The 26,484-nt window shown below is 42.7% G+C and overlaps 1 protein-coding gene across 1 annotated transcript; it reads left to right on the forward strand.

Moving 5' to 3' along the window:
• The first annotated feature begins 236 nt into the window (after positions 1-236).
• CAPN6 (calpain 6) lies at positions 237-25,946 on the forward strand. The gene is made up of 13 exons (XM_006062133.3): positions 237-394; positions 6,796-6,975; positions 16,314-16,445; positions 17,477-17,685; positions 18,200-18,392; positions 18,944-19,137; positions 19,391-19,468; positions 19,574-19,760; positions 21,644-21,766; positions 21,971-22,173; positions 22,750-22,871; positions 23,648-23,784; positions 24,348-25,946. Exons 2-13 carry the CDS (start codon positions 6,811-6,813, stop codon positions 24,528-24,530), a joined length of 1,926 nt encoding a protein of 641 aa, XP_006062195.1. The 5' UTR covers positions 237-394; positions 6,796-6,810; the 3' UTR covers positions 24,531-25,946.
• The last annotated feature ends 538 nt before the right edge of the window (positions 25,947-26,484 follow it).

Raw genomic sequence — 26,484 nt, forward strand, 5'->3', positions numbered from 1 at the left:
CTCAGACCCCTCCCTGAAAAGTCCTCTTTCTCCTTGGAACAGAAAGCACTTTCAAACATGGCTTTCCTGTTTTTTTGTTTTTCAGTTTTCTGGTGGGTGGATCTGGAGTGGGCATCCCGTTTGCACATCTGGTAGGGGCACTTTCCAGATTTTCCTCATGACTCAGGATCAGTTTCTGACTGTTAGGCGGGGCCAAGTCTCCTGAATTTAATGCAGGGCACCTCCCCCTGTGAGCAGAGCTTGGTACAGCCCAAATAGTTTTCAGGTTAAGAAAGCCAGAATCTTTGTTCAGCCGCACTTACTGGACAGACTTTGTAGAGGTTACCTGGTGAAGAGCAGCAGCGGCAGCAGCAGCAGCGGCAGCAGCAGCAGCGAGTCTCCTGGGATAACTCAGGTGAGGAGAGCAGACATTCACAAACTCATCCTGCAATCTTATTTGCTGGATAACTGAGTATCTAAATGAAGTGAAGAAACTTGAACTTTATAGGTAAACTCCACAGCTATCATTTTACAGTTTGTCTGGATTGAATATGTGTGCATAATAACAGTTTGAAAACTTCAAAACTAATGGAATTTTGGATTGCTTCTTTTGATATGTCTAAGGGGGGTAATTGTGGATGTCTGACCATGATATTTTTCTGGTGATATCTGCTCAGGGTTTGTTTGGTTGTTTTTTTTTTTTTTTTTTTTTTTTTTTTCCAGTCCTGGGAGGCTAGTGTAGGAGGGAGACCACATTGTCAGGGCTTTATTCTAGCTTCTGCTGATCCCCAACCATGGACACATTGTTGAAATGCAGGCAAAATCTTGGAGCCACACTCTGTGCACAAGGTCTTTAAGCCTTGGCAATGGGGTGCCTGGACGGCGCACTGCAGCGCAGGAGGGAATGGCTGCAAGGTCTTCCCTGTCTGCAGAGCTGGGACCCTCCTGTCCTGGTGACAGGTTGATCTCGGCAATTTCAGGATAGCCTTGGTTTTGTTTTCCTCTGATTTTTGCATTGGTTTAAACTTTGATTTTCAGTTGGGGCTCTCTCCACAACCCTCAACTGCCCTGTTCTTGGGGCTCAGCTGGCCCACTTGACCAGAGCAGGCTGGGGTGAGAAGGGACTGGAGCATTGCAATTGAAAGTTAGTTCTGAGGATTTGGAGCTTGAAATATAGTGAAAAGCACGGAGGAAAATTCAGCAGGTTCTGCCATTCTGACAGTCACTTCTGGCTTCAAGATAAAGTATCCCTTGTCTGTATTAATGTTTTTATCGAAAATCGGCTAATATCTCATTTGCTAATCGTTGTTGTGACATTAAGGACGTTTTATAATCTGAAGGAATGTAGAAAAAGAATCTATGGGGGACGGCTAACTGGCATTCCTCTTGCAGTTTGTGTGTCTGTGCGTGTGTGCGCACACACGCGCGTGTGCCTGTATGAATACTTTGGATTTGAATAGCATTCTTTCTTTATCCTTGAGTCCTTAGCAGGCGAGGGAGAAGTCTAAACACTTGTGTCGTCAGGAATAGGTTAAAAAGCAGGCTTTCTATATCCTTGGGAGTTTTCAGTCCCCAAATTAAAAGCAGAAAAAGCCCCTTTGTGACCCCCAAACAGTGTTTCTTTGATTAGCCTTGATTTGAAATCATCTCACCTTCTGACAGCAATTCAAAAACAAAACTCCTAAGTGCATTCTCGTAAGAAGAGGACAATACACATTTTCACAAGCAATGTCCTGAGTTTGCATGCTCCCCCAACCTCTCTTTTTTTTTTTTTTTTAACTGTGGTTAAAAAAAAGAAAAAGACGAGTCAGGAGGTCCAGGTTTTAGTCACTAACTGTGTAACCTTGGACAAGTCCCTTTACTTCCCTGTAAAAGCAAGGAATTGGACTAAGCAATCTACCTTTAAGAGTCTATCTAGTGTAACATTCTAGAAAAATTGAAAGTAGGTTTCTGAAAGGCTGTAAAATTAGAATTATAGGATGGGCTTGTTCAAGCCAAGAGGGGGAGAAAAGGGTTAGGGGGGCAAATCAGCCAGAATGGAGAGGTGGAACAGAGGGGAGGTACTGAAAGGCAGAGGGGCCATTTTACATTGGTCTTTTGAATGTTTGTGAGTGTCTTATATGTGATTAAATATCCTCACTTCCCAATAAGGACAAAAAAGAGATTTGATTTGCTCAAAACAAGTGTTTCCTAATACTACTGCTCTACATTGGTCTTCTCCGTAATAGTTAAAAAGCACGTTCATATTCCTAATTTTGTTAGCTGTCCCCAATAACACCCTGAGGTGAATGGGGCAGCTATTTTAGTCCCATTGCTTTTATGGGGAAACTGAAGGACAGAAATGTTATTTACACTAAATGATGGTATTTGGGACTTGACACTGGATCTCCTGACTACCTGTGCTCTTTTTAGGATTTTGAATTTTTTTTTTTTTTTTTGATAGAGGTCTGCAACAATGTAATGAAAGGAAATTGTGTTTTCTGTTTTTCTTGGAATTTCTTTGAACAGAGTCTTCTCTCTGGGCAGAGTAGATGTGTCCTATATAAGGTTGGGTCATACGACTTTTGTGGGGGCTTCCCTTGTAGCCCAGTCGGTAAAAGAATCTGCCTGCGACGCAGGAGACCTGGGTTCAATCCCTGGGTTGGGAAGATCCCCTAGAGAAGGAAATGGCAACCCACTCCAGTATACTTGCCTGGAAAAATCTCATGGACAGAGGAGCCTGGTGGGCTGCAGTCCATAGGTTCGCAAAGAGTCGGGCACGACTGAGCGACTAACACTTACTAACACTTCAGACCTCAGGATATCTGGCCAACTGTTTGAATCAGAACAGCCATATGTTCCCCACAGCAGACGTGTGCCCACAGGTGTGGCTATGCCTCTGCCTGTGTAGACCCGAAACACACTCTTCTGTATAACATGCAGATGCTGGATTTTTATTAATTCTCCTTCTCCAAGCCCTGTTTCTCTCATCCCTCACAGCTGCAGGAGTGAGGATAAGGGGTCACCCACTGTGCTGAAAGTGGCTGTGACTTCATGTCAGGGCAGAGTCAAGTCTTGAGTGTTCAGTTTGCTCTGCAAACACCTAATTGCTTTGACCTCCAAATTTTCCCCAAGTAGAGCACATGGGGAAAACTGGGGGAAAAGGAGAAACCAGCCAGGAACAACACCCCGGGGGCCCCCTTCCCTCCCTCTCTCTTTTCCTTAAATGCCTTACCCTCCCTTCTCACTCATCCCAATCAAAACCAGTTTATAAACCGCAGACTGAATTTCTCCTATCAGATCATCACTCTTGAATAAACTGAGAAGAATACACTTCTTAGAGCAAAATCTGGTTTCTACTCTAAGGCTGACCCACAGGTAAAGAACAAGTGATTTTCCTCTTAAGAGTTTGTCCAGCTGCCCAAGCTTTCCAGTCCAGGGAGCAGCAAAAGCTCCCTCTCCTAAGTGCGACCTCGTGTTCTACGTGGCAGGCTCCCTCAATTTCCCTTGGCAATTCTGAACTCACCACACCCTGGGGTGTGGAGGAGCCCTGCTCAAACAGAACTGCTGAAGACCATTATCTCAATACAAAACTCCACACTCTTTTTCACCCAGCCTCCCATAATACTAGCCCTCTGAGATGCAAGGTCCCTCTTCTTTAATGTTAACGTTCCCTTCTTCCCTTCGTTAGCTGGAGGCTCTCTTTCGTTGATATTCAAAGCAGCCCCAGCTTTGATTCTGTTTACCGACTTTCCTGTATGTGGTCTTTAACCTAGAGGCTCCCTGGCTTCACAGCTCGATGCAGCAAGTTAGCAGAGAAGGAACATTCCCTTCTCCACTCTCTTATGCCCTGACAGGGCAAGTTGTTGATGATGAACCCAATTCAAGTTTCTGAGTCTCTGAAAGTTTTCTGAGATGCAGTGGGATGAACCCTGGGATGTGAAGGGTTCAGATTTTCCCATGCTTATCAAACCATGGAAATAAAGGGCCTTTTCAATATTCACCACGGCAATAAATTCTAGGCAGAGTGCCTCAAAGTTAGGTATCATGTTTGCTTTGGAGGGTTTTCCTCATCTGAGCTAAAAACAAACAAACAAACAAACAAAACCCCTTCTTTAAGAAAGCAGTGAGCAAAGGAAGCAGTGTGGTGTGATAAAAGTCAGTACACTAAATCTGGTGTTACAGAGAGCCACCATTTTCTAGCTGCTCCTTGTTTGAGCAGCCATTTCTGAAGATACAAAATGAAGGACCCAGATAACATCTACTAAACTGAGCTACCATGAAGGGAATATGAGCTGAAATGCACCCATCAAGCAATAATTTGCCACGCAAACATGAATTTTCTCCATAAGGCATTCATCCATTCTACAAATATTTCCTGATGGTTGTGTGCCTAGCTCTGTGCCAGGCAGTGAGAGGGCTTACAGTGTATATCTTGCATTTATGGAGCCCTCTCTATGTATTCAAAAACCTGTACACTAACCATCTCATTAGGGACAGCCACGGAGTAAGGAGGATAGGATAAATAACCTCAATCCCCTGATGAGAAAATTGAGGCACAAAGAAACCAAGGTCACAACAAATGGAATATAATTCTCCTGCTGCTTAATCAGAAATTGGGGTCAATTCTAGTCTGCAAGTCCAACAGGACGTGGGACTACAATTGTACTCTAACCAGAACCAGTCAAAGTTGAGGCTGCTAGCTTGATTTTCCTTATTTCCTGTGCTCCTCCAGAATACTTGTGCCCTCACTCAAAGGCCTGAATGATCTGCACCAGCTATACATCCTGCCTCTGATAAAGTCAACTGGGATCATACCAGTTTTGAAAATTAAACTTGATTTTCTTTTCAGTTGATGCCATTCCTGTCTGTAGACAGGCCCTCTTGATATAATGGGGATTCCATTTGCAGGTTCCTGCCTGCCTCCCCAGTTGACCGACTAACAAGGGAGACTGGCAGGGGCAGAGGGCCTTCCGAAGAACAGGAAATACTCATTTATTCAAAATGTTCAGGGACCAGGAGACTGTAGCAAACTAAATATCTTAATTGCCCCAGACGACCCCCCATTTGTGGTCCCCAGGCTCTGGCAATCCACCCAACCTTCCAGGAAAACCAAGAGGCATAGTAGTGTTTGTTATAAATTTGAACACACATGAAAATTGGGATCCATTTGTAAAAGGCTCCAGAAGGGAGCCTGGGCACACATTCAGATTGGCTCTGATGCTGCTTAACAGAAAAGTATTACTGATACCATCCAGGATTTCACATACAATGAAATATACATTAATATTTCAAGCCTATAAACAGACTTAAACCTGAAGACTGAAAACATTTTGGTATTTGCAGTGTCCTATAGCCTTGCATTTGAAAAATAATTGCCAATAAACAAGTACCGGTGGAAAGACTGATTATTTTCAGCTTCTTAGTCCTTGGCTTCAGAGAAAGGGTAAGTTTGTTTACATATACTGGAGGTTGCAAATAACATCAAATTAAAGATTTTTTATGGTTTTCAAATAGGGAGACTTCTTCACCAGTAAGGCATTTCAAAGTAATGCTGAAGGAACACAAAATGAGATAAAGAGGTCTGATTAATATTACACTTGTATAAAATAGCAACTGCCTCATTATTAACTAAGTTTTGAACTGTGCTACTACACAGATGCTCTTGAAAGTGCTAATTAGCTTCCCGCCAAATTTGGCCCATTTTTTAGCAGATACTCTGACCTTAGCCCGATTCTTTTGTTTCAACTCTCATGTAATCACAGAATGTAGACACAGTTACCCTTAAAATAAATTTTTGAAATATTTGGTGCCATATAAATTTTACATCCCTGCACATTTAAACATTGACTGTCATGAGAGGATCATTAAAATCACTACAAATATATCTTTGTGAATCATGAAAAGGCATTGAAAACCCTGCTATTTAAAATCAAATTTGCCTTTCAAATTACCCTCATAATACCCTCATAATAAAAACCAGTTGTTACGGACATCTGAGTGTGGGGCACTCTGATAGACATTGCCTAAAGAGCCACTGTATTAATTCTCTATTTAGCCATGATTATTTTTTTCAGAAAAGAAAGCAACAGTGTATTGCCAAGGGATAAGAATCTATAGTTTACTGAATTAGTGTAATTGAATTTTAGAGTCTGCCTTTTATTGCAGGCAAATGATTGCACACTAGACTTTTAAGAAGAAAGACACATGCAAACCTTCTATCTTTCCTTGTCTTTGGAGGCCATCTGCTGAGCTCTGTTTCCTGTGTTAGTCTCCCTGGCCAGTAATAATGCGGAACTCTTTAATGATAAGAGGAAAGGAATTGTGTAAAAGGGCTTGTTAGAAGTGAAAGGGGCTCTTTCTCCCCCTCAAGCACAAAGTGTGTGGCCCTTCAAGGCATCAAATTATTCTAAACATACTAAAGTTATTTTTTCCCCTTTCTCTTCAAATTTGGAATTGTTCTGTGATTGAACTTGTCTCTGCCAGTGGAAAATGGAAGATTTCCCTTTAAATTATGACTCATGTTTAACTCTCAATCTGAACATTTATTATCTATTTTTCCAGTAAGATTGTTAAAGTGCATATTAACCCATTTGACAGATGAGGAAACTGAGACCTGGAAATGATTTGGATGCCTTACCCCAAGCCCCAAACTAATTTGTTGCAGAGTCTGAGATCTTCTTTCCTTGAAAATGGTGACTTCTCCTCTAAAGCTAAACTCAAGTTGTCTAGATCCAGGAATAAATCACTGGGATGGCATCTGTTGGTCTAATCTCAGATAATCTTTCAAAAACTTGAGAACTTCTTCCCTCAATAACAACAATTTTCTCATTCTAGACATAGTTTGACATTATGGGTCCTCCTCTGAAGTTCTTCAAAAACCAGAAGTACCAGGAACTGAAGCAGGAATGCATCAGGGATGGTAGACTTTTCTGTGATCCAACCTTTTTGCCTGAGAATGATTCACTTTTCTACAACCGACTGCTTCCTGGAAAGGTGATATGGAAACGTCCCCAGGTAACTTTGTGGTTTCAATTCCTGTCTCCCTCTTGATCTCTTTCATCATAATTCTACTTGATTCACTATTTCACTCATACAGCCCACTGCGTATAGACCAATTTAGCAGACAACTTTAGTTTTTATAACATAGTATCCTTTTTATGTTTTTAGAGCACATTAAAATTAAGAAGAAGGTGCAGAGATTTCCCATATAAACACCACCTCTCAGAGTGGTACTTTTGTTACAACTGGTGAATTTACACTGACACAGCATTATCACACGTCGTTCATTATTTACCTTAGAGTTCACTCCTAGTATACATTCTAGGGGTTTGGACAAATGTATAGTGACATACATCCATAATTCTATAGTATTAGAATATTTTCACTGCCCTAGAAATCCCCAGCAGACAACTTTATAATGAGAAGTTTTATGGATATGGGCTTCTGACTCTAACATGAGGAATCTTGAATTTTAATCACATTGTATCAGATTTAGTAATTTAGAAAGAACCAAAAGAGAGAGATACTGTTCTTGTTTTCTTTTGGAAGTTCATTTGAGTAAATATGGTAACTCAAAAAGCTCTACTCTCATCTCTTTACTGAGTTACCACTTACGGCAACTTCAAGATAATATCAGACCAGTAAGGAGAAAACTCCTTATATAGGCTTGTTAGTCACTCAGTCGTTTTCGACTCTTTGTGGCCCCATGGACTGTAGCCCACCAGGCTCCTCTGTCTATGGGATCCTCAGGCAAGAATACTGGAGTAGATTGCCATTTCTTTCTCCAGAGGATCTTCCCAACCCAGGGATTGAACCCTGGTCTCCTGCATAGCAGGCAGATTCTTTACCTTTTCTTTACTCTTTATATAGTGAGCATAAATGAAATGAATTCAACAGGAACAAGATGGAGTTTGAACTGGGGGAGGGAGGCTTCTTTGCTGCTCTTTAGATATCGTCATCTGCATCCCCCACTATTAGCAACATGGGATCCAAGTAAGACTGTAGCTCTCTCATCACTTATTAATAGTTACTATGGTTCTCTGTGGAGCATCTGTAGATGGTATCTCTAAAGCAGGTGTCAGAATCCCTTCAAAAGTCCTATGTGAGCAGGAGGTCAATCTATAAAATGATAGGGTGATGGCATTTAGAGAATAAATAATAACCTGGTTAAATCTAAAGAGTCTACCAAGATAGAAGGATATTCAATCTGGGCTCCTTCACAAAGTGGGTGACCAGGTATACAGGTTACTTAGGGTTGTTATGAAATGCAAATTCGTAGACCTTCACAATATCCTGAAGACCTTTTGATCTTATTTCATGATTACACCTTTCTGTGCATTATTGTGGAACCATCTCAGTCAGCAACTCAAGATTTGCGTTCTTCAATGAACAAGCTATCACTCTTTAGTGTCAATTTCCACAACTTGAACTCCTAAAAGGGATTCTTGCATGAGCTACTACACTTTATGTAGGTTGCCACCAGGGGGTGTCAAGACACATGGATCACTTTAAGTTGCTTGTCTTCTAGATCATTCAAAGGCATGTCTCTGTTTTTGTCCATAAAGTATGATAGCCATTGAGAATATGACTTGGAGAAGTTCTCTCCATCAGAATAAAAATTACAACCCCTGCTGGGTTTCTATGCCTCCAGTTACTGACACCCTTGTAGATCACTGACCTACCAACAAATCTGGAAAACATGAGCAGAATTCATTACCCACACATTCAGTATAGAGAGAGGTAAGTTTTGTCCCCAAAAACACATGAATAAAATAGAAATATGCTGTTTGAGAGCCACTCTGGATGGTGATAATCAGGGCCATCACTCTTTTTTGATAACTGGCTATGAAAAAAGGGAGGTCAATAGGGTAGAAGTAGCTGAAAAGAAAGCAGGAAATTGAGGGAGGTTTTCTAGGGGAGGGTGTCTTTTACAAATAGGACAGACTTGAACATATTTATAAGCTAAGGAGGAAATAGTAAAGTAGAAGAGGTTAAAGACTCAGAAGAAAGAAGGGATAATGGATAGGGGTGAGGTCCTGGAGGAGGTGGCAGGGGATCTGATGGGCCATAAAATCACAAGCCAACATGAAGCCGCTCCCCAGTTGTGAACCAAACCAGCAGTGCTTCCTGTACTGGCCCATCTTTAGACGCATCCTCCCCGCTCTTTCTTGGCTCAGACCTTTGTCCTTTGCCTTCATCTTTCAAATTCTGTGGATTGAGTCCTAGATGGATTGGCACTGAAGGAAAAAACTTAAATAACCAAGGCAATAGTCCATCTTGCCTCTGAGGTAAGCAATACTCCTTCGAAGGTGAGGGAGTGTCAGAAAGAGAAGGGAAATGGGGATCTTAGCGCTTGGCTGCTATTTGCCCAAATACTGTGCTTGGAGTTTTCGATACATTTTTAAAAATGTCATACTAATTTGCTATGGCTTAGCAAGGTAAGTGGTGCTTCCCTGGTAGCTCAGTGGTTAAAGACTCCACCTGCAATGCAGGAGACACACTGTCCTGGAGAGGACATGGCAAACCACTTCAGTATTCTTGCCTGGGAAATCCCATGGACAGAGGAGCCTGGTGTGCTCCAGTCCACGGGGTCACAAAAAGTCTGGAAATGACTTAGCAACTAAAACAACAGCAAGGCAAGGTAGGTATTTAAAAATTCACTTTGATATAATTCTTTTTTCCCAGTGTAAAAAAGAAAGGTAGATACTATGTTCATTTTATTGATGAAGAAACTGTGTCTCAGGAAGAAGGTAAGAATTTTCCCAGGTTCAGACTGCTAACAAGCTGGGACTTGAATCCAGGTTTGACTCCAAAGCCTGTATTAGTTTTTACTCAACCACACTGCCATGTAGGGAACATAGATTTGCTTGTGTGTCTTTTGATAAAATACATAGCTTCCCTCCAGTGAGTTCTCACATTCCTCCTCACCATGTTGATGCTGCACATCCATTAATTGACCAATACCCTCTCTTTTGAGAGCATACTCTGAGCTTAGTCTTTATTAAGCCCAAAGGGAGAGTCAGTTGAGAAATATTTATGTAGCACTTACTCTATGCCAGCCTCTATGCAAGATACAGACAAGATCTGAGATGAGGGACTCCCATTATAGCTGAAGAGATAGATATTGAGCTATCAAAGAGTTAAATAATAAATGAATGCTGGATAGAGGAAATGCTATTTTAGGCATACAGACAGTAAATCAACATAGGGTTTTAAAGAAGGGGAGATCATGGTGGATTGAAGTGGTTGGGGAGGGGGCCTCTTGCAGGGCGGGGGAGTAGGGGAAGAAACAAGGCTCTGGACCACCATCTGAATCTTCAAAAAGCTGGAGAGTAGTTTCCAGTCAGAGTGGAGGCCAAGCCTGTGGTCAAGAACCACGTCAAAGTTCTCTGGCCTCCCATTAGGAAAGCTGAGAGACAGCCCTAGGCCTTTCTAAATTGGCTCAGAAAGACCCAACGGGTCGTTGGACTCACTGCCTCATTGGCAAGCAGGGTTGTTTTTTGAAGACTCTAAAAGGGAAGAAGCACGATTAACCTGATATTTTTTGTCTATTTCCCCTCCCGGGTTGAACGGCCTCCATGTCTGTAAACATCACTGCTAATTGAACCAACCAACTGCAGTCAAGCCCCACCATCCTAGGGCAGGATTGAGCTCCTCTTTATCCCGCTTGCCACTTCTCTGCTGTGTCCTGAGGAGCCATTTTAGATTGACAGGGATTGTGAGAAGGTTTTTGCAATTGTTCGACGCCAGTCTATTGGCCCATATCTTCCAGAGGAAAATCCTCCTCCTTAAGGCCTCCATTGGTCTAATGACCAGCTACTGGCCTTGTTTCCTGGGTACACAGGTATATTCCCTGAAACCTGTATTCCTGGGCTTTCCTGTCCTCCTGGACCTTAGAAAATTCAAAGAGCTGAGTTCTACTGAGTTACCATGTGATCCTAAAATGGCAGGTAGGATTTTTAGGCTCAAATCTAACCACCAAATTCCCATAGAAAGTCTCTTCTCCAGCTCCCTCCAGCCACTCTCCCCTCCAACCCGCCTCTGGCTTTTTTTCCTGACTGACTCGTACCCTACTACAATCGTGTCCTCGAGTCAGACTCAACTAATCTCTGACTAAAATGGAGCAAGGCCTTGTAGGGATTTGCACAGCCAGTGGTGGGAGAAGGCACAGCACCTGCACAAGATCTGTTAGCTCTCCTGGTCAAGTTTTGAGTTCAGCCTCCACTACCATTGACCTTGCCCAGGTCTTCCACCAGGGAGTAGCCTCCCTGGGGGCCATTTTACTACCTTGTATGGGAAGAGGCTGATGAAGTTCTGTATTAAAGCAAAGGTGGGAGGAATGGAAGGAAAAGGAGAGGAGATTTTAGAAGTTGGATACACAAGCCTCGGTGGTAGATTACATATGGTGGTGATGGTGGTTTAGTCACTAAGTCGTGTGTGACCGTTTTGCAACCCCATGGACCATATCCCACCAGGCTCCTGTGCCCATGGGATTTCCCATGCAAGAATATTACAGTAGGTTGCCATTTCCTTCTCCAGGGGGATCTTCTCAACCTAAGGATTGAACCCATGTTTCCGGCTTTGCAGACAGATTCTTTACCGACTGAGCCACCAGGGAAGCCCAGATTACATATGAGGGACCAGTAAAGGAGGAAACATATCTCTCTGTGCTAATAGAAATTTCCAACACCCAGTTGAATGTAACACTTTTGTAGTGTAGTTTGGGCCTAGACTGCTCATGAATTCCTTTTTCTTCCCTGAGATCACATCCCTTCACTTGAATAGTCCTAAGTGTTTTTAGCTGTTGGCACAATCAAAGGGAGTTGAATAGGCCCATACTCTTACCATCTTTCCTATTTATATTAGATTCTGAATTTTAAAAAAAACCACTAACAGCTTTAGTCAAGTATAATTTATATATCATAAAATTTAGCAACTTTATCAAAGCTATGATTTTTTAACAATTTACAGAGTTATGTAAACATCACCACAATCCAGTCTTAGACCAATTGCATCATCCCAGTACAATCCACTGTGTACATTTGCAGTGAGTAAAACCCTCCTATTCCCAGTCATAGGCAATCACTAATACACTTTTGGTTTCTGTTGGTAAAACATTCTCTTCCCATTCCTAGATTTGCCAATTCCAGACATTTCCCTTAAAATGGAATCATAAAAGTAACTCGCTTCTTTGATTAGCATAATATTTTGAAGGAACATCTATGTTGTAGCATGTACCTGTTTTGTTTTATTGCCAAACTGTATGCCATTGCAGATACACAAATTTTTTCCCAATAAAGCAGTTTAGGATTTACCCCTGGAGTCTCCTTGAAGTAGTCTGAAGGTTTAAAGAAGATAATTCTGTACTGACTTGCTTGTCCAGTTTGAAAGTGGAAGTTCAACTTAAGTTATTATTCTACAGCTCCATATTGAATTTTCCTTGGAGGCGATAGGAAAGAAGAGAATGTTTTACTGATGATAAGATCTTCATGCAGAAGCAAAACTCCCCAGGAAAGTGAATTCCTTGAGCAGAGGAGCCAACATTGGCCCCTGAGAGGAGGTCCACCTACATGTTGTGTCTGGAGATGGTACAATTTTCTAAGCATAAGATAACTGCTTGAACTAGCTGGTAAAGCCCTTGGATCCTGAATGGCAACCCTAGGCCTTTCAGGATGACTTAGACTCCTAGACTTACTCGTAATGTACCTACTACAGGGCTAGCCTCATTTGTAAGTGTCCACACTGACCCCAGCCCCACAGGACTGCTAGACAGCCTATAGTGCTTTTGAAAGTGTCTCTGTTCTTCTGGCCACTGGTTTTCTAGGCAGCCTTTCACTTTACTGTGGTTCTTGAGGTTTACCCTGGACCTCAGTGTTTATTGTCAGCAAATTTCACCTGTGTAAAAAAAAAAAAAATCACTAAAGATGTGGATGTGGTAAGTGCCATATAGAGTGTGGGGGGCTCCAAAGCTTATAATGGTAAGCCCCCTTCTCCCCCGACCTGGAGGAGTCTGGGAGGGGAGACGAGGTGAGGACAATGAGAGGGTCTTTCAGTGCTCAGCTAAGGCAGCATATTTCCTAGAGATGCTGCTTTGCTTGTAGAAGGCTTTGGGATGGGGGTCTGCAGAGAACATTCCTAGACTTACTCTTGGTGCTTGACTTCCTAGTTGTGTGTTTTCCCGCTAAGAAGTGATTTGCCTTGACAAACAGCCCAGTTCCAGGATCATGTTGAGTACGCCAACACAGCTGGGAACGATTAGGGGTTCAGCAATCTTCACTACTTCTCAAGCCACCCAAATATGTGACTGTGTGAGCTGTGACCTCTCCTCCAACTCCACTCCCTACCATTTCAGCAGAGCTTGGGCTAACATGTCCCATCTGCACTCTGCATCTCAGCTTTGACTTACAGGAAAATTTCTCAAGCCTTTCTTCCTTACCCCGACAGGAATTTTACCCAGTTGTCCAAATCGAGGGGAAAATGCAATAAGAAGCCATTTCATTGTTTTCAAATTTGTCACCATAAAGTCCACTTGGCTGTAGATTTACATTGGCTCATTACCCTTTACCCTTTCTACCTCCTTAGCTGTTTCTAGTTTTTCACTTCCTTAAAGAGGTAAAAAAAAAAGTGGCTTGATAAAAATGTTCTCCCATGTTTCACATCATGGTGCTGACATAAATAAGAGTTTGATTCATATTTAGTGGATGAGGTTGAGGAGATTAAAGCTCATTGGTAATATTATATTTAGCCTGGAACCAAAAGCTAAAACATGTCTTAAGCCAGTCTTCCAGAATGAGGGAGAGCTTTTCGGTGAGCATTAAGCAGAGACATAAAACCCTGGGATGGATGACAGAGAGCTGGTTGTATTTCCACCCCTGAAGAACTGCACAGTATTATCCTTTACATGGTGGCCATTAATAAACTTAAAGGAAAAAGGATGGACTAGTTGATGTTTAGAGGTTCTTTATCTGTATGTGAGGAACCTAAAGCTTTAATCCTAGGTCTACTAACTAGCTGAATGCCAGGAGGGGTGAGTTACTGCTCTTCTCTGAGCCTGTTTCCTCATTTGTAAAATAAACAGATTGACTAAATAGTCTCTAGATTCCTTTCAGGCTTGACAGTCTATGGACTGTTAACTTATTTATTTAAACCCATTGTTAAATAACCACCCATCATGTATGAAGAGTGGTGAAGTAAAACTGGGGCATGAGCCAGTTTATGAGAGGAAATGGAAAATAAGGTGAGAGGGTTTTTTTGCCCAAATATATATTCTCCCATGATTACACATAGCTTTACAAATGCACGCATGTGCTCTCTCTCTCACACACACACACACACATACACACACATTGTATATAAAATAATCACCTTCAGATTAGTCAACAAGAGAATAATTATACAGTGCCTTTATTTGAGTTCTGCTTCCATATCTCTTTGCTTATTTATATGATCCTTTAGGTCTTAAATAGAAGTTGACATGCCAAAAGTGTTTGCTGAGCCTAGATCCCTGCTATGAATGAAAGCCTTGTGGAAATTCAAGACTAATGTGACCACAACCACTAATAACTCTACACAAAACCAGCAAGTAATTTGCCTTAATAACCTAAAAGCACACTTTTCCACATATCAGTGTTCACATTACTGATTTTTCATGCTAGCAAATTATTTATGCATTATCTAAGTCCAGGAAATCATGGTATAACTTTTCATCTTGCTCTGCATAAAATGATAATGCATAGCTCAGAAAGGAAAAATTGGGTTTCATTTCATCTTAGAAAGGGCAAAGGAACAAACAGAAGAGAAAGAATATCAAAACTGAATTCACCCAACACACCTGCTCTATGCTCCATAAGTGGAAAAAAACAGGCAGTTCCTAACTCATGAAAAAATTTTGTCTTCTTCTAAGACAAAAAAGTAATGATGAGACACCTAAAAAAAAAGGCCAGAAAATACAAAGTTGACAACCCACCTAACTCTCTCCTTTTGGCAAAAGAATGACCAATTAATCTTCAGTTTGGTCTTGTCCTTGCCCAGAATGTCTGTTCCTTTCCAGAGTTATTTTGGCTTTTAAAGAATATATGGAATGTTTCATTCTGTACACCAGACCCTTCATCAAAGAGAATTATGTCCATTAAAAAAGAGTTTTGAGAACCAGAAAAATATAGATGTTTATTTAATAATTTTTTAAAGGATATATGTCTAGATTTTCTTTCCATTTGAGACTAGGATTTATTTCTGCTGGGTAAGCAGAATGTCGAGGTACTGGCCAAAGGCCTCCTCCACGAAGCTGTCTCCATCTACCCAAGACTTCATTGGTATTTCCTGCCTTTGAAGCCTCCAAGGGCTGATACTCTGAGTCACACAAATGTGTCTTCAATTATATGGTGTCATGTATGTGGCTATGCCTCTGTCCATGCCTGTCTCTCTACTCATTATACATCCGTACCACTCCTGTGTCCAATTGCTAACTCTAGTCATTCTTAAGGCTTCAACCTGAGCATTGCCACTGATATTCAAATTATTCCACCTCCCACCAGGGAAACGTGGGGATCTTTCCTTCAGGCATTGGTTATACTCTGAAAATGCCTCTATTACTTTGTGTTGTAATTGTATTATTTGGGCCTCATTTTCCTCCTTGCAGTGGGAATGGCACAGCTAATGATATATTAGGGAAAGACACACATACACCCCTAACAAATACTGCAGCCAGTCTGTTCAGCGTCCCTTGGAACATCCACTGGAGAAAAAGAGTGTCTGTTGAAGTGCTCCTCAGAACAGTCTATTACCACCTGCTATTAGTGCTGCTGCCATCTGTATTCATCCAAGGATGTAGCGAAATCTAGTTGCCATGGAGACCACTGTTGCCTTTGCTTTTTATTAGGAATGGATTTCATATATAAGGTCTCCTAACTAATTTTCCTAGAGAGGGAGAAGTATTAATGTCCACCTCCATCAGACCTTGTCTTTTAAATGCAATCACCCTTCCAAGTACAGGCACTTCAGGAAATCTCATCCTGACAAATAGGATCAAAATGTAATGTGCTAATCCCTTGCTCTCCTCTTTACAAGCTGGCCGCTGCTGCAAAAACCATGTCTGAGGGCACCAGCGCATTTCATCCTGTCTCATTCTCACCCTCTCCTTCCACCCCCTCACATGACCCTTTTCCTGTGGCTTGATGATCTACTGCTTTGTGTTTGTTCTCACAACCCCACAACCTTCCCTTTTTCCCACCCATGGACGTCCTGGTCATCTTTTGATCTTACCTCATCTGTGAGGTCTGTCCTGGGCAGCTGAGCTCACACTGTCTGATGGGAAACACATCTCGGATTCTTAGAACCAATTGTTGTATCCACAGGACATCTGCGATGACCCTCGTCTGATTGTGGGCAACATCAGCAACCACCAGCTGACCCAAGGGAGACTGGGGCACAAGCCAATGGTCTCTGCATTTTCCTGTTTGGCTGTTCAGGAGTGTCACTGGACAAAGGTATTCTCCCTTCTGCAGAACCTCACTTGGCTTCTACCTTCTTGTCTTCTTTAGTAACTTTAGGAAAAGTCAGCTCGTAACTTTCTTTGTTTAATTCCTGAACTCAGAAGTATTCACGATTGGAGGTGATTTTCCTCCATTTTATTATGACAAGTTTCACAAATACAGAAAGTTGAATGATTTTTACAGTCAGCATCCATTGACTCACCTGCATTCCACCATTAACATTTTGCTCTATTTGCTTTGTCACACATACTGGTTGATCTTTTGTCCACTTGCAGTACTTTGACTCAGTAGCTCTGCATACTTACACTCTCTGTACCTAACTGGGGTAAAAAAAAAAAAGCCCACTGGGAGCCAGGAATTCACTGACAGTTACAAATAAAAGAAAAGGTGAGAAAGATGGAAATATATCCTTGAAAAATTTCTAATAAATTATTAAGAGTACAAAAATTCCTATGACATTTAGGCAGAGTTCAAGGCAATGAAGTGTTGATTCGGGACAAAGGTAGAGCATTTGCTTCAGAAAAACAATTTTAGAAGCTGAAAGTGTAATTGAATTTTAAAAGGAGACTCTCCAAACTGTAATTTTATTCAAGGTGTGAATAAAATCTATCATCTATAGAATCTGCAAAGGGGCCTTGTGTTTTGAATAATTTTTGCCTTTTAAAATGCCTTGTTTATAGGGCTGAATATGCAGCCATGAATATGTTTGTGTAGACAGTTTCTCATAATCTACTTTGTAGATTATCTGTGGGAAATAATTTAAGCCACAACTTGCTGCCCCCTGTGATCCTGAGTGTATTCAGGGCAAGCATGGTAATACTATTCTCAGCAAAACTGAACTGGGGAAGCATAAATTGTGGGGGAAAAAAAGCCCTACCAGGGACTTCCTAACTTAAACCCAAGCCAAATGTATTTGGTGTGCTTTCTGTTGCCCCATGAATTTTCCAGAAGTCAACTGTAATCTCAATATCTGGATATGGTCTGGTGAATAAAAGTTGACTGATTGAATGTTCTTATGTTTCCAGACAATCCCCAACCATAAGGAACAGGAATGGGACCCTCGAAAAATAGATAAATATGCTGGGATATTTCACTTCCGGTTCTGGCATTTTGGAGAATGGACCGAGGTGGTGATTGATGACTTGCTGCCCACCATCAATGGAGATCTTGTGTTCTCCTTCTCCACCTCCATGAATGAGTTTTGGAATGCCCTGTTGGAAAAAGCTTATGCCAAGTAAGGAGGCGGGGGGTTGACTAGTCAGTGGTCAGGCTACACAAGGGAAGGAAGGTCATATTCATCCTTGGGAACTCAGACTCATGCTCTCCCAGCTTAGCCTTGGGTGGGATGTCAGGCAGATCCAAGGCATTGCTTTGGACCTGGGACTGGCCCTCCATAATTCTAGATGAGAAAGAAATAAGCTGTTCCAATTTCCATTAAACCCCTACTGCTCCCTCAGAAAGATGCCCCCTTTCTGAGGCTAATCTAAGGATCACATGACATTATGGCTTCAGATTTCCTCCTTGTCTAATATTTACTGGTAGAAAGAAGTTTCACGCATGGACTTAGATCAACATAGCCTAAGCCTAGAAATATGACTATGGTCTCAAAATCTCTCTCCTTCTGTGCCTAGAGAAAAGCTAGCTGGTAAGGACTGACTGTGCAAGGAGTGTTCTAATTTTGAGGGAACAAGATGTCCTAGACCTGGAAAAATAATTTTGCAAAGATAAGTTTGCATATTTTCCCCTAGGCTCCTTGGCTGTTATGAAGCCCTTGATGGTCTGACCACCAGTGATATCATTGTGGACTTCACTGGCACATTGGCTGAAACTGTTGACATGCAGAAGGGAAGATACACTGATCTTGTTGAGGAGAAGTACAAGCTGTTTAAAGAACTGTACAAGACATTTACCAAAGGAGGTCTGATCTGTTGCTCCATTGAGGTTTGTACTCATCAGAACCACTCTTTACTCACTTTTGGTGGAGGAGACCATGACAGTGTGGAACATGACCCTAACCCTGGAGATCCAAGACAAGCCACTGTGAAACTCAGAAAGCTAACAATAGACACTGAGCCCTGGTGCAGAGGCTAAGGATATTTAACGTATCATCCTTTTGTACCAGTCATTCCAACCTGGCAATGCAGCATTCAAGCAGATATAAATAGCCTCTGCTAAATTATTCCTCCTACCTGTGCTCCTGAATGTGGAGGTTATAGCTGTTTGCTCAAAGAATTAACCAGTCCCACGAAATTTTGATGCTCTTCATATCAATGTACTACCATGGGTCATTTGTATTGTTTGAGTTGTTATATTAAATTATTTGCTTCTTTTCCTTGGCTTGCTTTGTGTCAAGTTAGGCAGCAGGAACACATTTCCATGTACATAAGAGAACTAGTTTCAACCATACTGATGTAAACCAATCAAGGAAGAGGAGGAGCCAAGCCTTGGCTCTCCCAATTCTTGTGCCCTTATGTATGTTTTTTTGTTCTCAGTTTCCTGACCAGGAGGAACAAGAAGTTGAAACTGATTGGGGTCTGCTGAAGGGCCATACCTACACCATGACTGATATTCGCAAGATCCGCCTTGGAGAAAGACTTGTGGAAGTCTTCAGTACTGAGAAGCTGTATATGATTCGTCTGAGGAACCCCTTGGGAAGACAGGAATGGAGTGGCCCCTGGAGTGAGATGTGAGTGGCTTTCTACTTTGATGGCTGCATCCCCCAAACCCTATACTTTCTCCCAATCCCATCCCTCAGGCTGCTAGTGGGCTGTCAATGCTTAGTGACATCTGTGGGTCCTTCTCAGGCATGGAGTCTGACTTAGCCGGCAGTGAAACAAAGCTGTCCCAATCCTCATGCATTCTGTTCCTTTGGCATCCTGCCTCCTGTAGGAAGTCAATAGCAAACATACTGGCTTATCCCTTTGTTCATTTGTCTTTAGTTCTGAAGAGTGGCAACAACTGACTGCAGCAGATCGCAAGAACCTGGGGATTGTTATGTCTGATGATGGAGAGTTTTGGTGAGAAGTTTTCTGTGCTAAGAGAATTGAGGCTTTCACATGGAACTGCAGGGGTAGGTATTAAGTACCATCTTCATTTCTTTCTCCTGCACTCCTTCCATTCAGGATGAGCCTAGAGGACTTTTGCCGCAACTTCCATGAACTCAATGTCTGCCGCAATGTGAACAACCCACTTTTTGGCCACAAGGAGCTGGAGTCGGTGGTGGGATGCTGGACTGTGAATGATGATCCCCTAATGAATCGTTCAGGAGGCTGCTATAACAACCGTGATACCTTCCTGCAGAACCCCCAGGTTTGAACCAAAATCTTTTTGTCTTAAAGTTATCAAGGCAATAGGGCTTTCCTGGTGGCTCAGACAGTAAAGAATCTGCCTGCAATGCAGGAGACCTGGGTTCAATCTCTGGGTCAGGAAGACCCGCTGGAGAAGGGAATGGCAACCCACTCCAGTATTCTTGCCTGGAGAATTCCATGGACAGGGGTTGCAAACAATCAGACACAACTGAGCAACTAACACTTTCATTTTTCACTATCAAGGCAATAGGAAGCCAGGTCTCACCTTGGAATGTTTCTTAGACATCAATTCTCCCACTGGCCACTATTGTATAATATTCATCAACCAAGATGAAGAGGGATGGGCTCAGATGCTTGTAAAGCACAGTAGACTGTGTCTTTTTGCAGAGATGTGATTTGGCAACATTATCAAATCCAAGCCACCTCCTCTGGCTGCCTCTCTCTTGGCTCTATTGCTGGATATGCTTTGACACTCCCTGCTTCATTGTGATGGCCCCACATTGGAGAGAGAGGATCTGCTCTTTGATGCTTTCTCAGTTCTTTTTTATATCTTTACTGCCTAATTGCTCCCTGGGGTGCACACTTACTATATGTGTCCTCTTTCTCAGGCAGGTGATTCTCCTGAACCCCATTATTATGACTCCCTTTTCTCATCTAGAATCCCAGATCATTATTCCCAGGATTTGAATCACTACCATATCGATGAACCCATTCCATTCATCTCCCATTACAATGCTATGCCAGGTGACACATTAGAGGTCAAGCCCGGGCACACCTCAAAGCAAAATTTACAAACATCCAAAGCCTGAACCTATAATAACCTTGATGCTTTGATCCACAAATGTGCTGATGAGCTAGCCCACAGGAGACAAGAATTCTGACTGTACTGCAGCCTTAGCCATGAGTGTTTTCTTTCCATGAACCTCATTGGCAGCCATTTTGAAAGATACTAAATTCGGTGGGCTGCTTTACTTAACTCATACTTTTCTCCTTTCCTTCTACCTTAATTGTCCCTAAAGAGAAGAAAGCTCCTATTACCACCTGCCTTCATTTACAACCCTGGAAATGCTTTAATTGTCAGGCACATATACCAAACTGACGAAATGGGCTTTTTTGGCTTCAGTATTTAAGTGTCTTCACAGGATAGATCTGTGGGGGCCTTGTGAACCTATGATTTTGCATCTGTTTCCTGTTTCTTTCTAGGAGGGAAAGAAAGACACACACACACACACAGAAACAGAGACAGAAACAGAAAAAGAGAGAGATAAAGGGAGACAGAGGCAGAGAGAAAAATAGGAGGCCTTCTAGACCCAGTTCCCAATGGCATGATTCCCCAAATTATGTTTGGAAGGTCTCCAACACAGCCCTGTAGCTTCCCTATAATAGTGACAGCAGAGCATCAATTCACCGAGGAACTGCATCCAACCCCTCCCACAAGTCACACATCTGGGATGGCAAAAAGAGGCTAGCCTAGGGGAATGCTGCTCTGTCCAGTTAAGTCAAGCAAGAATGCTTTCTGTCTTTATAGATTCTTGATTTTTCCTATGTACAACTTAAAAAATAAGGGGATAATTGGGGAAAAAAAAGACCAAGAGCCCAACCGATAATTTATTAAAAGAAAGCATACCTTGTTTGGAATCAGATGCCTGGGCATGAAGTTGTGTCTCTCAACACATGCTGAATGCCATAGGGAGAAACAAACATTAGAATCCACAGTTAGCGAGTCAATGAATTATCCAAGGTTTCATGGTCTGGTCAGTGGCAAAGCCCAGAACATAACCCAAGTCTCTGCTTCGAGAGGTAGAGTTTTCTGCCCTGACATTTGAGCTGACCCAGCTGAAACAAGTGCATTAACTAAGCTCCTTGGTGGCCTCTTTTCTCTAGTACATCTTCACTGTGCCAGAGGATGAGCACAAGGTCATCATGTCTCTACAGCAAAAGGACCTGCGCACTTACCGCCGCATGGGAAGACCTGACAATTACATCATCGGCTTTGAGCTCTTCAAGGTAAGAATGGGCCTTTGGAGCAGAGACGGTAATGGCAAACAGCGTCAAAATTAGAATGCCTTGGGGTTAAGGGAATTAAGAAAGGTGGAGGGATGAAGCTAGCAAGAGGACCTAGAATCTTCCAAAACCAAAACAAACAAACAAACAAAAAAAACCAACTGTGATATGACTGCAATGGAGCATTTCCTTCTCTTTCATTTCCAGGTGGAACTGAACCGCAAATTCCGCCTCCACCACCTCTACATTCAGGAGCGTGCTGGGACCTCCACTTACATCGACACACGCACCGTGTTTCTGAGCAAGTACCTGAAGAAGGGCAACTACGTGCTGGTCCCAACCATGTTCCAGCATGGCCGTACCAGCGAGTTCCTCCTGAGAATCTTCTGTGAAGTGCCTGTCCAGCTCAGGTGCCGTTTCCTTGGCCAGCCCTGCCAACTCCTATTCTGGGCTTTGCCTCCAAGTCCTAACCCCATTGGCCCTCTCCCCCTAGATGGATACTCAGAGGGCCAAGTTGTGCAAGTCAGATTTAACTGAAATGATGGCAGGAGAACTATGTCTCAAAAAGGGGTGGTTTGTGAGGAATTCCCCGTGGAGGTCTGGGCTTCAGTGCTCTCAGCTGCCATTTAAGGAGAACGAGCCTATAGCCTAAGTTTTTCCGCTTATATTTTATCTTCTGTTCTCTGGCTGACTCTCTGTTCTCTTAAACAGCTGGCCCTCCTCATTACATCTCTCTTATGTTCTGAGTGCTGGGTCACCAAAGCTACCTTTTCACCCCAGCCCTGCCTACTCTGATCTTTATCTTCTGGGCCTTAAAGCAAGGGGAAAGGAAAACATACCCATAAAACATAAGCCATGTCTGGGGAGAAATGGGCTAGGCCCCTTGGCATTTCATGTTTTTCAACAACAAGGTCTGCTTTGGCTAGCCTTTCTCCTCATCAAAGGGCATTCGTCGTGGATGACGTGTCTTCCTTTTGATGTTCCAGGGAGCTGACTATGGACATGCCCAAGATGTCCTGCTGGAATCTGGCTCGTGGCTACCCCAAGGTTGTCACCCAGATCACAGTGCATAGCGCTGAGGGCCTGGAGAAGAAGTATGCCAATGAAAGTAAGAAATTCAGGGGTGTTTGGGAAAGCAAAATGCAGCTTCACTTATTGCATATATGATTAGAAAAGATGGTCACAGATGAGTCTCTCCAGTGGTATTTTCAGTGTAGAAAAGTCAGAATGGCTGTCAACCAAGTTAGGAAAATGGGCTATAGATAAACAATGTCCTACTGTATAGCACAGGGAACTATATTCAATATCCTGTGATAAACTATAATTAAAAGAATAGTTAAAAATAATGTATATATATTGTATACATAAAATATATAAATATACATAATATTTAAAGGATTATATATTGTATATATTATATATATGTATATATATATTTAAAGGATATATATATGCATATGTATATATATATATGCATATGTATATATATATAAATAAAGGATTGACAGAAAAGTTTGTTTGGGCTTTTCCATGACATCTTACAGAAAACCCGAACAAACATTTTGGCTATATATATATATATATAAAACTGAATCATTTTGCTATATAGTAGAAATTAACACTATGTTGTAAATCAACTATACTTCAATTAAACAGGAGAAAATGGGATATAAGTGTCTTTGGGGGAGGCCTATCTAGTATTCATTTTTATATCCTTCTATAAAATATAGAAAAGAAAAGGAAAGTAGACACCAAAGTCCTAGGTCATTCTACTAACCAGGTGTTATGTTAAAAGTCCCGGAGTAGACTTAGAGAGATTATTTTGACTATCCACAAAGAGGACTTTTCATCACTGCATTCAAAATAATGGTTACTTTGTTTCAGCTGTAAACCCATATTTGATCATCAAGTGTGGAAAGGAAGAAGTCCGTTCTCCTGTCCAAAAGAACACCGTTCATGCCATTTTTGACACCCAGGCCATTTTCTACAGAAGGACCACTGACATTCCTATTATAGTTCAGGTAAGGATGTGAACAGGGACCAGCAGAGTGGCTCCTATTCACTACTAGATACTAGATCCCAAGTGCATCACAGATGACTAGGATACAGAGCAAGGGTTATTTTAGGTTATTTGTTTTGTACTCAGATACCTCCCACTAGGCACAATCACTGACTTCCTTATGAATGTCCATCCTAAATATCTTCTCCTCCACATATTTCATTGTGTCTAGAAACCCACATGCTGTCAGATTCACATGCTAACACAGGCACGGCAAATTCCCATGTAGGGAAGCATATGCAGGTTCACAGGGCCCTCAACCTGCTAGGTCAGGATGGATCACTATGGTTTGGCTATGTTCCCCTGACTTACTGCTTCTGACCAGCTGCCAAGTTTGATCCTGAACTCTGCTTTTCATCTCTGCTCTTTGAGGTACTTTTCCCCTACTCAGAGCAGTATTTGGGAAAAGTCCTTGGTTTTTAAATAGCCCTTTCTAAGTCCAGCATTAGGTTCCACATGCCACAGGGGCAGAGTCCAGTGTCACAGAGGGTTACTCACCTTCACTCTGTTGACTTGTCTCTCCAGGTATGGAACAAGAGAAAGTTCTGTGATCAGTTCTTGGGCCAGGTTATCCTGGATGCTGACCCCAGTGACTGCCGTGAACTAAAGTCCCTGTACCTGCGTAAGAAGGGTGGCCCAACCGCCAAAGTGAAACAAGGCCACATCAGCTTCAAGGTTATTTCGAGCGATGACCTCACTGAGCTCTAAACGTCCAGCTCCAGGGAAGCCTGACAGAGCTCTTCCATCCTTTCATTTTCTGTCAGATGCTAGATTTTATTTAGGATTCCCAATCTTTTGAGAAAGAAATTCACAGTAATTAACTTTCCTTTTCTTCTGATAAATTCCCTATACCTCTCTATCTGAGTAGCATGAGTAGCTACATAACCTATTTACCTCCAGCAGCTGGACAGGGGGAGGTGACAGTCCCATCTGGAGATTAGACAGATGTTGGCCAAGAAAAAAGATCTCTGGGGCTTCTGGGGGTGAGAGTCGAGCAGGACAACATCAGCCTGGATACTCTACCGATGTCATTGCCGTTTTCAGGTCCCCAATATGTCTCCCCTGTAGGGCATGTTGAGGAAGGGGGAGGGGTGATTGAGGCCAAGCAGGTCTAGCCTGACATCCCAGCTCCTGACTGAACACTAGAGCAGTCCCAGCAGCATTTTACACAGCACCCAGAGTCTGTTCATACGTCCCCAGCCCTTACCACCATCACTACCACCATCAATCTCCACCTCTGGAAAGAGTAGTCCTGCCCTAATCCAAGTCACCCCCCACAGTAGGTTTTACCTTCATGTTGAGGAAGCTTCCTAGGTGCTTAATCAAGAGCTAGAGTTCCCTGAGGCTCAGACAGTGGAAAGGGCCCGAGCTCCAGCTCCATGGAAACCAGCTGTGTGCCACAAGAGGGAAAAGTGGAAGAAGCTGCAGTGGGAGACAAAGCCTCGGTCCCCCACCCATCCACACACACCTACACTCACACACGCGCACATGGGCGCGCACGAACTACCGTTCAGGCAGTCAGTGGGCAAGAGGAAAGATGAATAAGGACCACACAGGATCAAAGGATGAAAGAGTCCATCCAGGCATAGTTCAGCTAGTTTGGGGCCCCTGACTGCAATGTGAAACCTCCTGCTGCTGCTAGGTTTACAAACAAGCCCATTGCCCTGTGCCTTCTAATATCATTGGTACTGAAGACCCCATCTGGGGGCTTGAGCCCCCTCAGGCTTCCCAGTTGGGAAGCGTCACTCCCTGGGGGTGTTTATTTGCCCTCTTGCATTTTTTCAGTCCTTCTACAGAATTTTCTCTGAAATGTTCTTCCCTCCACCTCATCTATCAACATTTTACCCCTCCTTCAAGGCCCAGCATAAAAGCCACATCCTCCATGAAGCCTCTCCCCATCCTCCAACCTCCACCTCCTAGAATATCTCAATGCTTCTGCAATAATGAATACAATGACATAGCTGTAGCCCTTAGTCTAGTTCAGCACGCGATCATTTAAAAAATTATTTTGTAGATTATTTTTAGCTCACTCTTTCCTACCACGTTTTTCAGTCTATCTTCTCCACTGCCTCCACCACACTGCCTTACATAATCCAAAGCACAATAAAATTGACATTTAATTAATTGACCAGTCTTGAATTGATTTGGCGGCACCGGAGAGATGGCAAAAGTGGCCATCCACAGAGAATCATTTGGGAGCTGTTCAAGGGGTGGGGGTGGAGTGAGGGAAGGGGTACTTGGTGTAACCTGAGTCCAGGCATGAGTCTGATGAATGTAGAAGCCTTGGCTCTATTTATCCAGGTGGGGATGGGGCTGGTAGATTGGAGAAGGGGTTCCTTTTCTAGTTGGGATATTTGTGTGGTGTTCGGGGTTACATGGTTTTGAAACCCCTCTGAGATTGGACTCAAAAGGCCAGAGTTACAGTGGCCAGGTCATTCAAGACTTCACTTACTTCCTACCACACTCAACTTGTCCTTTGCCCATTTTAGGGTAGGCTGTGAAGAAAATTCCTTATTCCTTGAGCTCTGCCTCCTGACAGGAGAGGATGCCCACTCAAAGGAGGCATCTCCAAGCTCCACAGGACTGTCCTCAAGCACAGTCCTCATTCCCTGTCCTTGCAACACTAACCCAGACACACTAGAGATGAATTCCTATGTCCAGG

The sequence above is a fragment of the Bubalus bubalis genome, chromosome X, assembly GCF_019923935.1.
Source record: "Bubalus bubalis isolate 160015118507 breed Murrah chromosome X, NDDB_SH_1, whole genome shotgun sequence".
NCBI classification, from domain to species: domain Eukaryota; kingdom Metazoa; phylum Chordata; class Mammalia; order Artiodactyla; family Bovidae; genus Bubalus; species Bubalus bubalis.

Bases quoted from the DNA above. Each gene is read 5' to 3' on its own strand.
- CAPN6 (XM_006062133.3), top strand. From the start codon at position 6,811: ATGGGTCCTCCTCTGAAGTTCTTCAAAAACCAGAAGTACCAGGAACTG. The intron at 21,767-21,970 runs GTAAGAATGGGC...TTTCATTTCCAG, and splicing joins TCGGCTTTGAGCTCTTCAAG to GTGGAACTGAACCGCAAATT. The intron at 22,174-22,749 runs GTGCCGTTTCCT...TTGATGTTCCAG, and splicing joins GAAGTGCCTGTCCAGCTCAG to GGAGCTGACTATGGACATGC.